At 41.9% G+C, this 12627-nt stretch overlaps 2 protein-coding genes across 4 annotated transcripts; one reads left to right on the forward strand and one right to left on the reverse strand.

The window, feature by feature from the left end:
- Positions 1-298: 298 nt before the first annotated feature.
- LOC141791651 (uncharacterized) lies at positions 299-4260 on the reverse strand. The gene is made up of 6 exons (XM_074672257.1): positions 4093-4260; positions 3334-3537; positions 3104-3224; positions 2160-2232; positions 1911-2002; positions 299-1584 (listed from the first exon to the last, which is right to left on the reverse strand). Exons 2-6 carry the CDS (start codon positions 3535-3537, stop codon positions 407-409), a joined length of 1668 nt encoding a protein of 555 aa, XP_074528358.1. The 5' UTR covers positions 4093-4260; the 3' UTR covers positions 299-406.
- Positions 1437-11078, forward strand: rbm14a (RNA binding motif protein 14a). 3 transcript variants are annotated; one of them, XM_074672255.1, is made up of 8 exons: positions 1437-1567; positions 5542-5721; positions 5931-6115; positions 6352-6513; positions 6613-6722; positions 7153-7434; positions 7533-7756; positions 7974-11078. In XM_074672255.1, the coding sequence occupies exons 2-8, from the start codon at positions 5561-5563 to the stop codon at positions 8461-8463; spliced, it is 1614 nt and encodes a 537-aa protein (XP_074528356.1). In that variant the 5' UTR covers positions 1437-1567; positions 5542-5560; the 3' UTR covers positions 8464-11078. The 3 variants fall into 3 exon arrangements, with proteins under 3 accessions (XP_074528356.1, XP_074528355.1, XP_074528357.1); XM_074672254.1 differs by lacking the exon at positions 1437-1567 and adding an exon at positions 4875-4932; XM_074672256.1 differs by lacking the exon at positions 1437-1567 and adding an exon at positions 5383-5402.
- The last annotated feature ends 1549 nt before the right edge of the window (positions 11079-12627 follow it).

The raw sequence follows: 12627 nt of genomic DNA on the forward strand, positions 1-12627 counted from the left end.
TTTCATATGTCTGTCTTTTTTTTTTTACTAGATCCCATCCTTTATAGGGAGCTCATTGTCAACAAGCTAACTTCAGAAATTTTCATTTCTGCAATTTTGTATTACAATCTAAAAAAGATTTTCAAAGGATCTACCAGGTACAAGTTTGGAGCATGTGTTGGAAGTTTGACAGTGATGGAGCATAATTAGACAAACAGCAGCTGAAGCTAAAACATACAAAACAACCAGTTCTTTTTTTCAAAATCACTTCAAAAATGTATTTAATTAAACTGTACAGGATTATCAAAACATTTCCCCCCTCAAACATAGAACCTCCTGAACCATCTACATATCTACACTAAATAAATCTACAGCGTCTCATGGTATCACAAAATATAATCCTGTTGGAGTTTAAAATGCTGGTGTATTAGAGACTTGTACCATCGTCCTGTTTGGAAGATTGACTCCCTGCTACACCCTCACGACTGCAGGAGGAGCTGCAGCTATTTTCATCACGTAAAGCAGCAGCACTCATCTGTAAAACCAGACCCTCCTCTTCTTCTTTTTTGTTCATTTTCTCATTCATCTCCTTATTTTCACCCCCACCTGCTCCCTCCTCTCCAGCCCCTCTCTCTGGCCTTGGGGAAGACGTAGGTGTGTGATAGGTCTGCTCTGCCAGCTGGGCAAAAGATGGAGAGGTGAAGGGAGAGAGTGAGAAAGGGGCCTGTGGGGAAGGAGAGCGGGATGTGGGAGGAGAAGCAGAGGGTGATTCATAAGGAGAGAGGGAGGAAAGAACCCTGGGAGAGAGAGATGGGGATTGGTAAGGTGAGAGAGAAGGAGAAGCACCTGGGGAGTCATGAGGAGTGAGGGAGGGGGAAACTTTGGGGAAAAGAGGAGGCCCAGCCGGGGAAAGATAGGGAGACAGTGAGGGAGTTTGTGAGGGAGTGATCGCTGGAGGCGGCTGCATGTAGTCTGTGTCTTCTGAGAGGTGCTCCAGAACTGTTGGCAGGTGAGGAGCAGCCTCCTCCTCCTCCCGCATCTCAGGCTGGAAGTAAAGAGCAGCTGAAGAGGGATTGACTTGGCCCTCGGTGGAGTTATCCTGAACTAGGGGATCAGTCTGAGCAGTTTGAGTAGCACCTTTACCTGGATGTGTTCCCTGTTTCTTGGCTTTACACCTTCTAGTTTTGGGCATTAAAGGAGGTGGAGGAGGAGGAGCAAGCGGGGGCGACAGCAGGGATGACGTTTCTGTGGAAATCCTAACCTTGAGGCTGCGTTTGAACATGCGCTTTCTGGACAGAGCATTCTGGGACTGCAGGAACAGTGGGTTGATGAAACAGAGAGCTCCAAGGCCAGAGCCACAGTCCAGCTCTCTGGGGCTGCGTGTCGTGATCGGACAAAACTCTTGAAACAGGGTGGTGTCTGTTTCAGGCGCAGTCTTGGTTGGGGGGTCTGGCCGGGGAGCTGAACCAGGCTGAGATGCAGAGCTTGTTGGTGGAGCAGCAGCAGGAAGAGCTGGAGTCACTGGGTCCGGCTTCTTCTCTTGATCTTTTTGGGGCTTTGGGGCCTCTCTGGGCCCTCGAACATTGAGGTGAGAATTCCAGAATTCTAAAAAAATAAATAACAACAAAAATGTGAATGGACATATGCACTATGGTTTCAGCAGAAGTTGTCACAACTGCATCCTGTTCCTTTACAAATACCTTCTCAGGATTGTGCAAAGAGCCATTAAAGTCTTTTGATGGCTACATATGTTTTTTTTTTGTTTTAATTCTCAACTAAAACGTTCTTAATCTTCTTATCTAATTAACAGAAAAACTACATACTAACATAGGTTTTTGTTTTCCTGAAGTTTATGTTTAAGTAAAGATAGTATTATTATAAGCCCCATGCATTACAAAATCTGGGGTGTGGAAACAGCTGTGTTAACCAACCTACTCCCATGTGTGAGATTGACTCAAGCTCTTTGTGGGATGATGCCTTTGCAATGGCTTCAGGAAGCTCCAGAGGAAAGGGCAGGACATCTCTGACAGACATAAGTTACATCACATTAACACCAATATTAGCAAATCGAAGTCTGTTGATAGTGATAATGGGAAAAATGCAAAGTCTGATTCTAAGGGATTGATAGAAAGGGTTTTAGAATAACTGAGGAGAAGGAAAATGGAAAAGGGAGACCTTACCTGCTGACACAGTAGAAGGAAATAAGTCTTGGGAGATCAGGAAAGCTGATGGCTGAAGTTTCCAGACTCAGAGCTGGGGGAAGTAAGAATCCAAAGGTGCAAGAGAAAGGCAGTTAATGTCGTGTAGGTATGTGGTTACTCATTTAAATAATGTTAAAATCAATACAGCTATTGGAGTTGCCTCATTAATGTGATTTAATTTGTGGCGTGTGATAACTCTTCCGACAAGTGATGTAAGTGGGTGTAGAGCAAATCTTCAAGTCTTAAAAACAAGAACTTTATAATTTGAAAAAAAAAAAACATTCTTCTATCAGTGTATAAAGGCATTCGTGTTCAAAAAGTATAAATAAAATACTGACTACCACAATCTACATTTGAGCTTTTACAGATGTAGCATTATCAGATTGAACCACTTTGTGAAATAACCTACAGTTTGACTGATCACAAAACTGTTTAACACCATTAAAAACTGAGGCTATATTTACACTGAAATTTGATCACACAGTTGTGTTAGGTACAACTATTCTATACAGTTTGAGCATATCAATATCAAAATATTATGTAACACTGTCTTTTAATTTGGAAGCTGAATGTTGTTTATAACTACTGTGTTGAAGAAATGCAGTGAAGAAAATGGGCATAGCAGTTGTTTGTTTTATTAGCTTTCAATTGATTTCCTGCACACCAAGCAGCTATTAAATGAAATTGAATCAGAATAAAAAGACTTGCAGATAAACCAGGAATAGTTTCTTCGGTATCTAACAATTAATCATAAAATGACTGTCAAGATGTCAAGACCATGAATACACATTGGAAATCTATTAGGATTAAACTTGTGGTCAGCGGAGCAGTCTCTTCATCACAATAATTTAGTACACAGCTACTAATGAATGTAAAGAGACAAGATCTTGTCATGTACTGGTGTAAATTAATTGAACACATACTTTTACTGACACTTTCCTCCCTGATGCCAAACTGCTGAACGAAGGATGGCACGCTGTCATCAGCCAAACGAACACACAGGACATTCCTCTGAGACGTGCGAGACTTACGCACCAGGAAGGTCTGCAAGAGAACAGATAAAATGAAAGGAATGTGTATGCAATGCAGTGTGTCACCTGTGTTATTAAGAACTTATACATAAGAGGTCAAGCTGTGTTCTTGTGTTGCTGACCCCAGGAGGCTCCCTTTGCAGTATGTGCAGTGCAGTGGCAGCGTTGATTGACAGCTGAAGCCACACAGGAACAGTGAGCAGGAGGCGATCCAGCACGCTGATGCTCCTCAGAGATCCTCGTCCCCTTTGATGCCCCAAGAGCTTGCCCCGTGAGAAGTTGGTGGGCTCTGGGAAATCATACAGAGGCTCTCCTTGCTGTGCCATCTCCACATGAAACAAAAAAGCACCATTGGTTAAGAACTATCCTGCAACTGATCATGACCACCCACAGATGCTACAGGCGGTTATTATCTGTCCCTGTGAGGCTTATATTCAGAAACAGGAAGATGGGTGGGAAGGCTGCACACACCTGCGTAATAAAGCTGCCTGGATTGGGAGAGCAAGTCCAGACTTGGTGGAGCACTGCAGCTCAGACTGAGCTTAAATGAAATATTAGTCTTAAGGTTACACAGTTTATAATTTGGAAATACAAGGAAGAGAAATTACCCCAAATGGCAGCCTACAAATACATCCTAAACATACACATCACTTGCAATGACAGCTTGCAGTCTTAAGGTTATCATTGTGGAGATATTCTCCCAGTTAAAGCTGCATCATAACTACCAACTTCTCTCCGGATCAGCAGCGCGCATTCCTGTAACATTTTCCATTTCCTCCAGAAAATGTGAGACAGATAAACTTCCTGTTGTACAATCACACATACCATCCAATCTAAGGGAGTGCTGATTCTTATTTTAACATTTGAAGTGTTAGGTTTACCTCTTGGCCCCGTTCCTTTTTGTATTCCTCCGATTCCACTTAACATAGCCAAGCTTGATCTTCTTCCATAAACTTTACCACGGCGAAAGTCAACACCTCTTCAACTTTTGCATAGCTCCACGTTCCGGAGGTGTAGTTGGCTCCTCCTCTACTCCTACCTGGAACAAACATGTGATTATGACGTGTGGGAGTCACGTTTCTAACCATTGATATGGTGGCAGTCAAAGACATAATAATGTTTATAATGATGTTTAATAATGATTATGTATGGTGGTAGTAAGATACCATGTACTTTTTCAGAACTTTAATAACAAAAGTATAGGCATTAGCAGCCTGTTTTGACTTTATTGGATGCATGCGTACTTAAACTTGTGCTAGGAAAAAAGAAAACACGTTCCAACAGTTAGCTTTATAGCCTGCCGTTATATGCGTTATTTCTTAATTTCTTTGGTGTCTGCGTTGTTTGTAATAACAAATTATTTTTATTATTATTATTTTTTAACTGTGGCTTTACCGCTTACTAGTTGACACAAAATTTCAAAACGTTCATTACTTAAGAGCTTTGTATTAATTCCTGTGTTATAGCCAAAATAAAGTATTGAACTGAATGTTTCTTGCACTGCTCTCACCTCTCATTGTGGTAGCACCAGCTAGGTATTTTTAAGTGAAAAGACATCAAATGTTTATATGTGATTAGGACTAAATTTCAAACATGTGTGACTAAAAAGGAGTTCAATCATTTTGAACACTTAGTGAAACTGCGCCCCCATGGCTGCTTTGTGCAATTCTATCCGGAACCGGAAGTGGCGTTTGACACAGAGAGTTCTGGGACCGCGTTGGGTAAGAAAACTGTGAAGCTACAATTCTGGAAAAAGAAATATATTCTCTACTTGTTGTTCAAAATTCAAAGATTTATAAGATCAAAAATATTTTTATTTTTGTTAACTCGTATCAAATCGGTGGTGGAGGTCTTGAATGAGGATCCATTTTGCCCACTTTGACGAAACCTGACGTTAGCATTAGCTTGCTCGAATAGCTAACGTTAGCGTACGTTGCAGTGTTTGTTTTTCACATAATGGTCTGTTTTGCCAGCAGTAATGACCAACTGTTGGTAATGTCCCAGTTCTTCACCCTACCCCACAACCATCTGCGTTTCCTAATGTAACAGTGACTTGTCTAGCGTGTGTTTGCAACAGATAGAGCAAAGCTAAACCGACAACCGACCGTCTGTAATTTAATTGGATGGTTTTCGCCGCCAAAGTTAATGGTTTAATTGTCTTAGCTAATAAAATCTGACTGCCTAGTAAACGGTAAGGCACCAATTATCTACCATGTAAACCAAAGTGAAACTTGTTTGTCCAAAGTACGCTGTTGTTTTAAACTCGCGAGTTAGCACATCATTCTTTACTTGACGTAACAGAAGCTCTTCGTTTCTTTTTTTTTTTCCAGATGTCCGGCTGAAATCGAGATGAGTGGTGAGAACGTGAAGTTGTTTGTGGGGAACCTTCCTTTAGATGCAACTCACGAAGAGCTCAACAAACTCTTTGCACCGTATGGAGAGATTAACACCTGCTCTTTACTCAGGCAGTATGCCTTCGTCACCCTGAAGGGAGAAGGGGCAGCTGACAGGTATTCAACTTTACAAGTACAGAAATATACTAACATTTAAATGGGGACCATAGTGATTACCTTGATGATGTCATACAACTTGCCGTTGTTGCTTTAACATAAATTAAAATAATGTTTAACATTTTTCTGCAAATGTTTCCAGTGTCCTGTGCACTTTCTACAGTGAGAGTGACAAACTGTATAAGAAAGCTTTTTGCTTTGTCTCACAGGGCTATACGGCATCTTGATGGTAAAGAGTACAGAGGCAGACCCTTGGTCGTCGAGGAGTCACGTGCACGTCCACCAAATTCTACTAAAGTTTTTGTTGGGAACCTCAGCGCAACATGTTCAGCAGATGACTTGCACGGGCTTTTCTCTTCCTTTGGGAGAGTTCTTGACTGTGATAAAGTTAAAGGTAAGCAGAGAAGCCTTTCTCAATGTATAACAGAATAAAATGAAGGAGTTTTGATAAAAAGTATGGGCCAGATTTAGGGTGAGGAGTGCTTATCATTGATTATTTAAACTAACTTTTTTGCATATGAGCAGTGAAATTATTAACAGTGAATTACAATAAAAAAGGTTTAATTTTTTTCTTGTGAGATCAAAATTTTGTGCTAAAGCTGCTGTCTCAACCTCCTGTTCTCCCTACAGCCAGATTATGCTCAAATGTTGGATACGCGTTTGTGCATATGGAGAGGAAGGAGGAGGCTGTAGCAGCTATCGAGGCTCTCAACGGGACCATGTATAAGGGCCGGCAGTTAGCTGTGGAGCTATCCAAAGCCCAGCCTTTGATCAATCAGATTGTATCTGGGGGTAAAGCAAATTGTTTCAGCAGTGATGACTAACACCTAAATGCTGCAAACAATTTATGTCTGTTTTCTGATCTTGCTTTCTGCTACCACTTCTTTACAGGTGGTAGAGAAGGTCTTCTCCCTCGACCACATCCGTCACTAGAACATCACCAGAGTCAAGCTGCTGTGCTTGCAGCCGCTGCAGCAGCTGCTGCAGGATTACCCATACAAGTAAGAGAATTGCTTAGCCACCCACTTTGTCAGAAAACAGGTAATGCTTAAAAGACATGTTTTAACCCACAGTCTTAAAATGTGTTTTTTCCTTTCCCCCTGCTTCTGAGATCTTTGTAAAACACTTTAGAGTTTGGTATCTCTGATCCAGTGTTACTTGACTTTACTGGTTCAAGAAAATATAACCCTGATTTTCAGCTCGCTTCTCTGTGTTACATAAGTTCTCACTAGAATTTAGTGTATGAGATGCTTTTTTTTGCCGTCCAAGAAGTTAACTGCCTTCAATACATAGCACCACTAATATCAGTAGCATCAAGTGCTCATGATTTTCTTTTTAATCTGATCCGTTTAAAGACATGATTGTTTAGAAAAATTAACTTTGAGTATTTTAAAATGTTTTTAAATGTTGTCTTCTCATTATTCTCTGCAGGTTCAACAAAGTGTCCATAACTCATTCTACAACACCACATCCTTTGACCCTACCTACGCTGCTCTGAAGGGGATAACATCCTCCAAAGGTGCGGATGGAGTGATATACGGTGCTCTCGCCAGCCAGGTGTATGGAACTGTTGCTGACCAGGTGTACCACGATATAGCCAATCACAATCCTGGTCCAAGTGCTGTTGTTGAAGAAGTAGAACCACAGACAGACCCAGATCCTACGACTCTTTTTGAGGCAGCAAGAGCAAAGTTCTTTCAGGAGGGACAGAAGGTCTTTTAACATTTCCTATTTATGAAATCTTCAATATTTTCATATTTAGATTTTTTGTACATTTGAACTTATGTTCACTGTGGCATTTTCAATTTAAGGTTCTGGCAGAGCAGCAGGCTGGAAGAAAGGCTGCAGCTACAGAAAATGAGCGGGATCGCAGTCCAATCAGAGGAAATCGAGCCCCCCTCCTACCTGACCCAGTGCCAGGTTCATTCGCTCAGATTCGACCCAAACGCCGTGCACTGCTACCGACACCGCCTGGAGGACCTGAGGAGTCTACACCTGCAACCACCACACCGGAAGGGTCAGATCCTGTAGCTAGGTACACACCACATATTGTTATCTCACAAAGGGAAGAGGGGTAAATTTTTTTTGTTTATGATACTTTCTCTTGAATATGTCATATTAAACAGCATCAAAGGAATTTGACTACTCTGAAGTCTGTTGATATACAGTTAAAAAAAATGACCTTTTATTCATGACATGTAGAGTGATCTTTTTCTTGCCTCTCCTCTTTTCATCTGCCAATTCCACTACAGGTCTTACTCAGAGTACTACCAGCAGATGCATCAGTATCAACAGTACCAGCAGTACCAGCAACAGTACCAGTACCTCCAGTATGCCTACACCAACCCTCCCCCTCCTCCGCCTCCTCCTCCTGGTCAACCAGCCACTACACAGCCACAGGCCTCCTCCACAGTCCCACCACCCCCTGGAACATACTCTGCACCCCCGACCTATGCCGCATCAGGTGCCTACCCACCGCCGGGAACATACGACACATCGGGAGGGTACGATGCCTCATCCGGGAGCTACAACGCATCGTCTGGGAGCTATGACGCTTCGACGGGAAGCTATGACACATCTGGAGGCTACGGGGCAGCGGGAGCATATGATTCAACGGGAGCTTATGCAGCAGCAGGAAGCTACTCCGCATCCACACCGTATGAGCAGACACCCGCACACGGGCAACCCATGCCCCAGCGCCATGATTACCCTTACCACACGCCAGAACCTCCTTATCGATAGTCCCAGCCCCTGACACTCCTTCCACACTGCAGATGTGTGTGTGTGTGTGTGTGTGTGAGCGTGCGTGTGTGTGCATGTGTATTTACAAAAGGGACAGTTTAAAGAGGAAATTTAAGTTGGGCGCAAGGTTGTAGTTCAAGTATGCTTTCAACCTGAAATCATCAGTTCAGCTGAGTTTCCAGCTGGCTCTCATGTCAGTTGGCTGCCAAGTCGAGTGGTTCATGAGTTAACAGGACAAGTAGGCTCAAGTGGATGATGAATATCAAGGTAGTGCTGGATCTTGTGGAATGTCAGTGAAGCTGAAATGTTTCCGAGTACGAAACGTAACCGGTCAGAAAAGCATTCAATTTGTACTTAATGAAAGCCCTTTTTTACTCTACCTGAAAGTGTGCAGAACATAGGAAGTCCCCTCCAAAATGTAACCGTCACAAAATGCTCAATTTAAAACTGCCAGCCTTTTAATTGATCTCATCCTGCTTTGATTCAGGTTCGTAAAGGCGGACAACTCTGTTTTTCCAGCCCTCAGATCCTGATGGTTCGCAGGTGTCAGAAGGAAAGCGAGGTAGACTTAAGTGAAACGGGGTTAGAGAACTTCATTGTTCATTGTTGTTGCCTTTGCTGGAGAATCTGATTTTGTAAAGGTGAAGAATGTTTGTTATTGCTTCAGGTCTTCTGTAGAATGCATCTCTCTGAGGTTTAAGTGATTAAGTGTTCACGATCAAAGCAGCGGCCAAAGCAGCGACCAATTCGACATCCAGTTGTGAATTTGTAGAATGACATTGACAATATCAGGGTTGAAATACAGAGATGATGTCCAACCATTTTTTTCTCTTTTTGTATTTTGGGGCAGTTTTGGCTTTTATCGGACTGGACAGCTGAAGGGAAACAGGAAACATGGGGAGTAGAGAGTATGAGGAGACATGTAGCAAATAGTCGAGGCTGCAAGTCAAACCAAATACTAATGCAGTCAAGGCTATTGCTTCTGTAAAAGAGGCGCTGAAAATACGACTTTCCTGACAGCATTTAGGCAAAATATTCTAACCAAGTCAGTCAAGCCAAAAACGACACACGTCCTACTCTCTGACACTCTCTTGAATCCTGCCAAAAGCCAATCATTATTGTTCACTTCTAGAATTTAAGGAAACAACCTCCACTTTCTGTCCAGCCTTGGTTAAACTGGGTTGAGACCAGGTTTGTCCTTCCTTTTTTTTGACTGAAGAAATGTTGATTTTGTACACATATTAATTTATAAAATCTAGGTGGATTTCAGTAAACAGGTTTTGACTCAGTTATGTTAAAAATGTGTGTTTATGATACTTTAATTTTCAATTAATTTTGTGACACCTACCACAAGCTTTTTTTCAGTCTTATTAGCAGATGTCACCGTAACCCCGCTCTGGCTGACATGTACACCAAGCCCAGCCTGTTTTCATACCGAAACCTTAAAAAAATTTGCTACTTGTGTAAATACTTCAAATTTTATTTTAAAATGAAAAAAAAAACTTGCCATAATTTGAAAGAAAATATTGACTGTTAAAGTTCTGATGATTGTATATCTTCCCTGTCTGACAGGATGCAGCAGGACGGCTCAGATGTTGTGCTGCTGTGTTTGCGTGGTGCTTTGCTTGTTTGGCAGTGACTGCGGGGATTAGCGTCATACTCAAAGCATTAAGCTAGTGGGGACTGTGTTTAAAAACGCTGTTAAGTTAAGAATTGGGTACAGTTTTTCGAGGAAGCAGAGATTCATCTTTGAGCAGGTGTCGTGTTTTTCTTCTGAAGGCCGTGCAGCGGTGCGTTCCTGATGTTCATAGGGTCATTGACTGAGTGGATTTGAGGTGAAAGGCTTAGTGCTGCAGGTCAACATGTAAAGGTTGTTTTGAGCTTAGCAAAGGCCACTGATATTCCTGGGCAGCAGTGAGAAGGGCCAACGACCTTTTCCTTTTCCCTCTTGTCACTAGAAACACACACATCTTGTTTTGACAGATCAGCTTTCTCTGCATTGAGACTATATAACCTCTGACAACTCCACTTTTACATCTAGGTGTAATATAACTGGGTTCATTGCAGATCACACATGAATCTATCACAAGTGCACACCTGGTTCCACCTGTATTTGTAACTTATAGTACATGTTGGTTCGTGATGATACCACACACTAGTTATTCATCTTGTTTCTAATTTACCACTTCAGTTGGTAGTGACACACAGCCTCTCTGAATTTCTACATTATTCCACCTTCTTCCATGTGAACTGTTAGTTGCATGCCTTGTTGTTGCTGCTGCTCCAGCCACCTTCTTCCTCTTGCTGATTATTGCAGCTAGAGTGGGAGGGAGCCAAACTGAGCCCTTGCCCTGGACGTACGCCACACGCAGCTCTAGCGTGGGATGGGGAAAACAGCAGCGTTAGGCCTGAAAATGCTGTGGACGATGGGGTGTCCCCCTGCTAAGGTAAACACTCAGACCACACACTCCTGCCCCTCCCCGAAACACGCGTACATACACACACTCATACATTCACACAGATACACCTGTGTCCATACTTCCTGTTCCTTACCTGTCTTTGGGATTTATTTGTCAGGATTTCAGATCTTTTTGCAAATGGATCCTGCCGTCTTTTTTCTTAAAGGGAGACCACATTTTTCCTGGTAATATCCTCAATTTTTTCTCCCTGCTCATACATTCCTGCTCACACAGCCACACACACACACACACACACACACACACACACACACACACACACACACACACACACACACATACGAAAGATGGAGACGTCTTAGTCTAAATCAGACCCCTTTCTTTGGCAGTCATGATGTTGTAAGTACACCCTGTACCCAACAGCCTGTCGTTCAGGAGCATCAGGCTATCTCAGCCAGAGCTGGACATGGGACAAAAAGCTAGGATGGGTTGTTTAAGTTTTTGTAAATATGCCCCCGGGGCCACTTTGGGGTTAAGTGCCTTGCTTAAGAGCACATTGGTTGGCCCTCCATTTCAGAGTTGAATAACCTGGCTCAGGATCGGTTGCTGGTTCAACGCTCATCTCCCCCTGCCCCCTAACCGACGGTTTTTGATGCCACATTCAACTTGTTTGAATGACAGTGAAACCAATTATTACATTTTGTTTTAAATTACATTTTGTCCTATGTTCTTTGAAATGTTTAATTATCAATAAATGAATTTCAACTGATGTTGAGCTTCTTCATGTGAATACCACATAATACCACTAATCCACTATTTCTACCCCATCTCAAGTGCCTGTGGAGGAGTCCTAAAAGTACTACAAGAACTCAGCATTAGATGACGTTTTATTCCGTTTTCTTCCAAAAACATCAACCTATATTTTTCAATTAAAAACAAATAAATTCATAACAATTGAAATCTGTTGATAATCACTTTGATATACAAAATAAAGAAAAAACAAAATAAGAAATCTGAAGGTATGGAACCTCCCTCCCTGCTATCAACACCATTTCATGGATACTGCTGGGTTTCATGCCCTCAACAACAATGAACAGTTTACAGATGGACACTTATGTACTGAATGGTTTTACTAGATGCAGTATAGACAATACTCAGGGTATACTGAGGTAAAATAATGAGGCCTATGTGTGTTAGGAGATGAAGGCTGGAGCCTGACATTACACAGACATGCGCCTTTCATTAGCATAACAACATAGATATGAGGTTTCTGCCCTGGTAGTGTGAATGTCTGGTTTCCGACCGTCTATTGGTGATGTTAGTTTGGTGATAAATACAGAGGACTATTTTGAAGGAATTCCTATTGAGTATCTGCAGACTCTAATGTCAGTAGATAAAGGTGGTGGGGTTGTCCTCTGTGGAATATACGAGGCTATAACCATCCCTGTGTGGTAAGTACAATTTTATGTGATATCAACCTCAAACTTTCCGTAAGTAAAGTTTGAGTGGAAGTGGGATTTCACACCAGATACTCCAGTGCAAAAAAAATCATGGAACCGTTGTAATTTAAATTTTTCTTCTAAACAAAAAAAACGTATTCCTTGCAAGCAAGACACATTTGGTTACCTTAAACCAAACTAAACTAAAAAATCTTGATGCCACAAAATCAAACTTCTGGTAGAAACGGAAAACTACTGCAAAGATGCATTCCTTTAACTTTTTTGAGAGGTGTATAATTTGCGATGCT

This window comes from Halichoeres trimaculatus, unplaced genomic scaffold (genome assembly GCF_033239565.1).
Source record: "Halichoeres trimaculatus isolate MK-OKI-2021-1 unplaced genomic scaffold, fHalTri1.1 fHalTri1_scaffold_6, whole genome shotgun sequence".
Taxonomy (NCBI): Eukaryota; Metazoa; Chordata; class Actinopteri; order Labriformes; family Labridae; genus Halichoeres; species Halichoeres trimaculatus.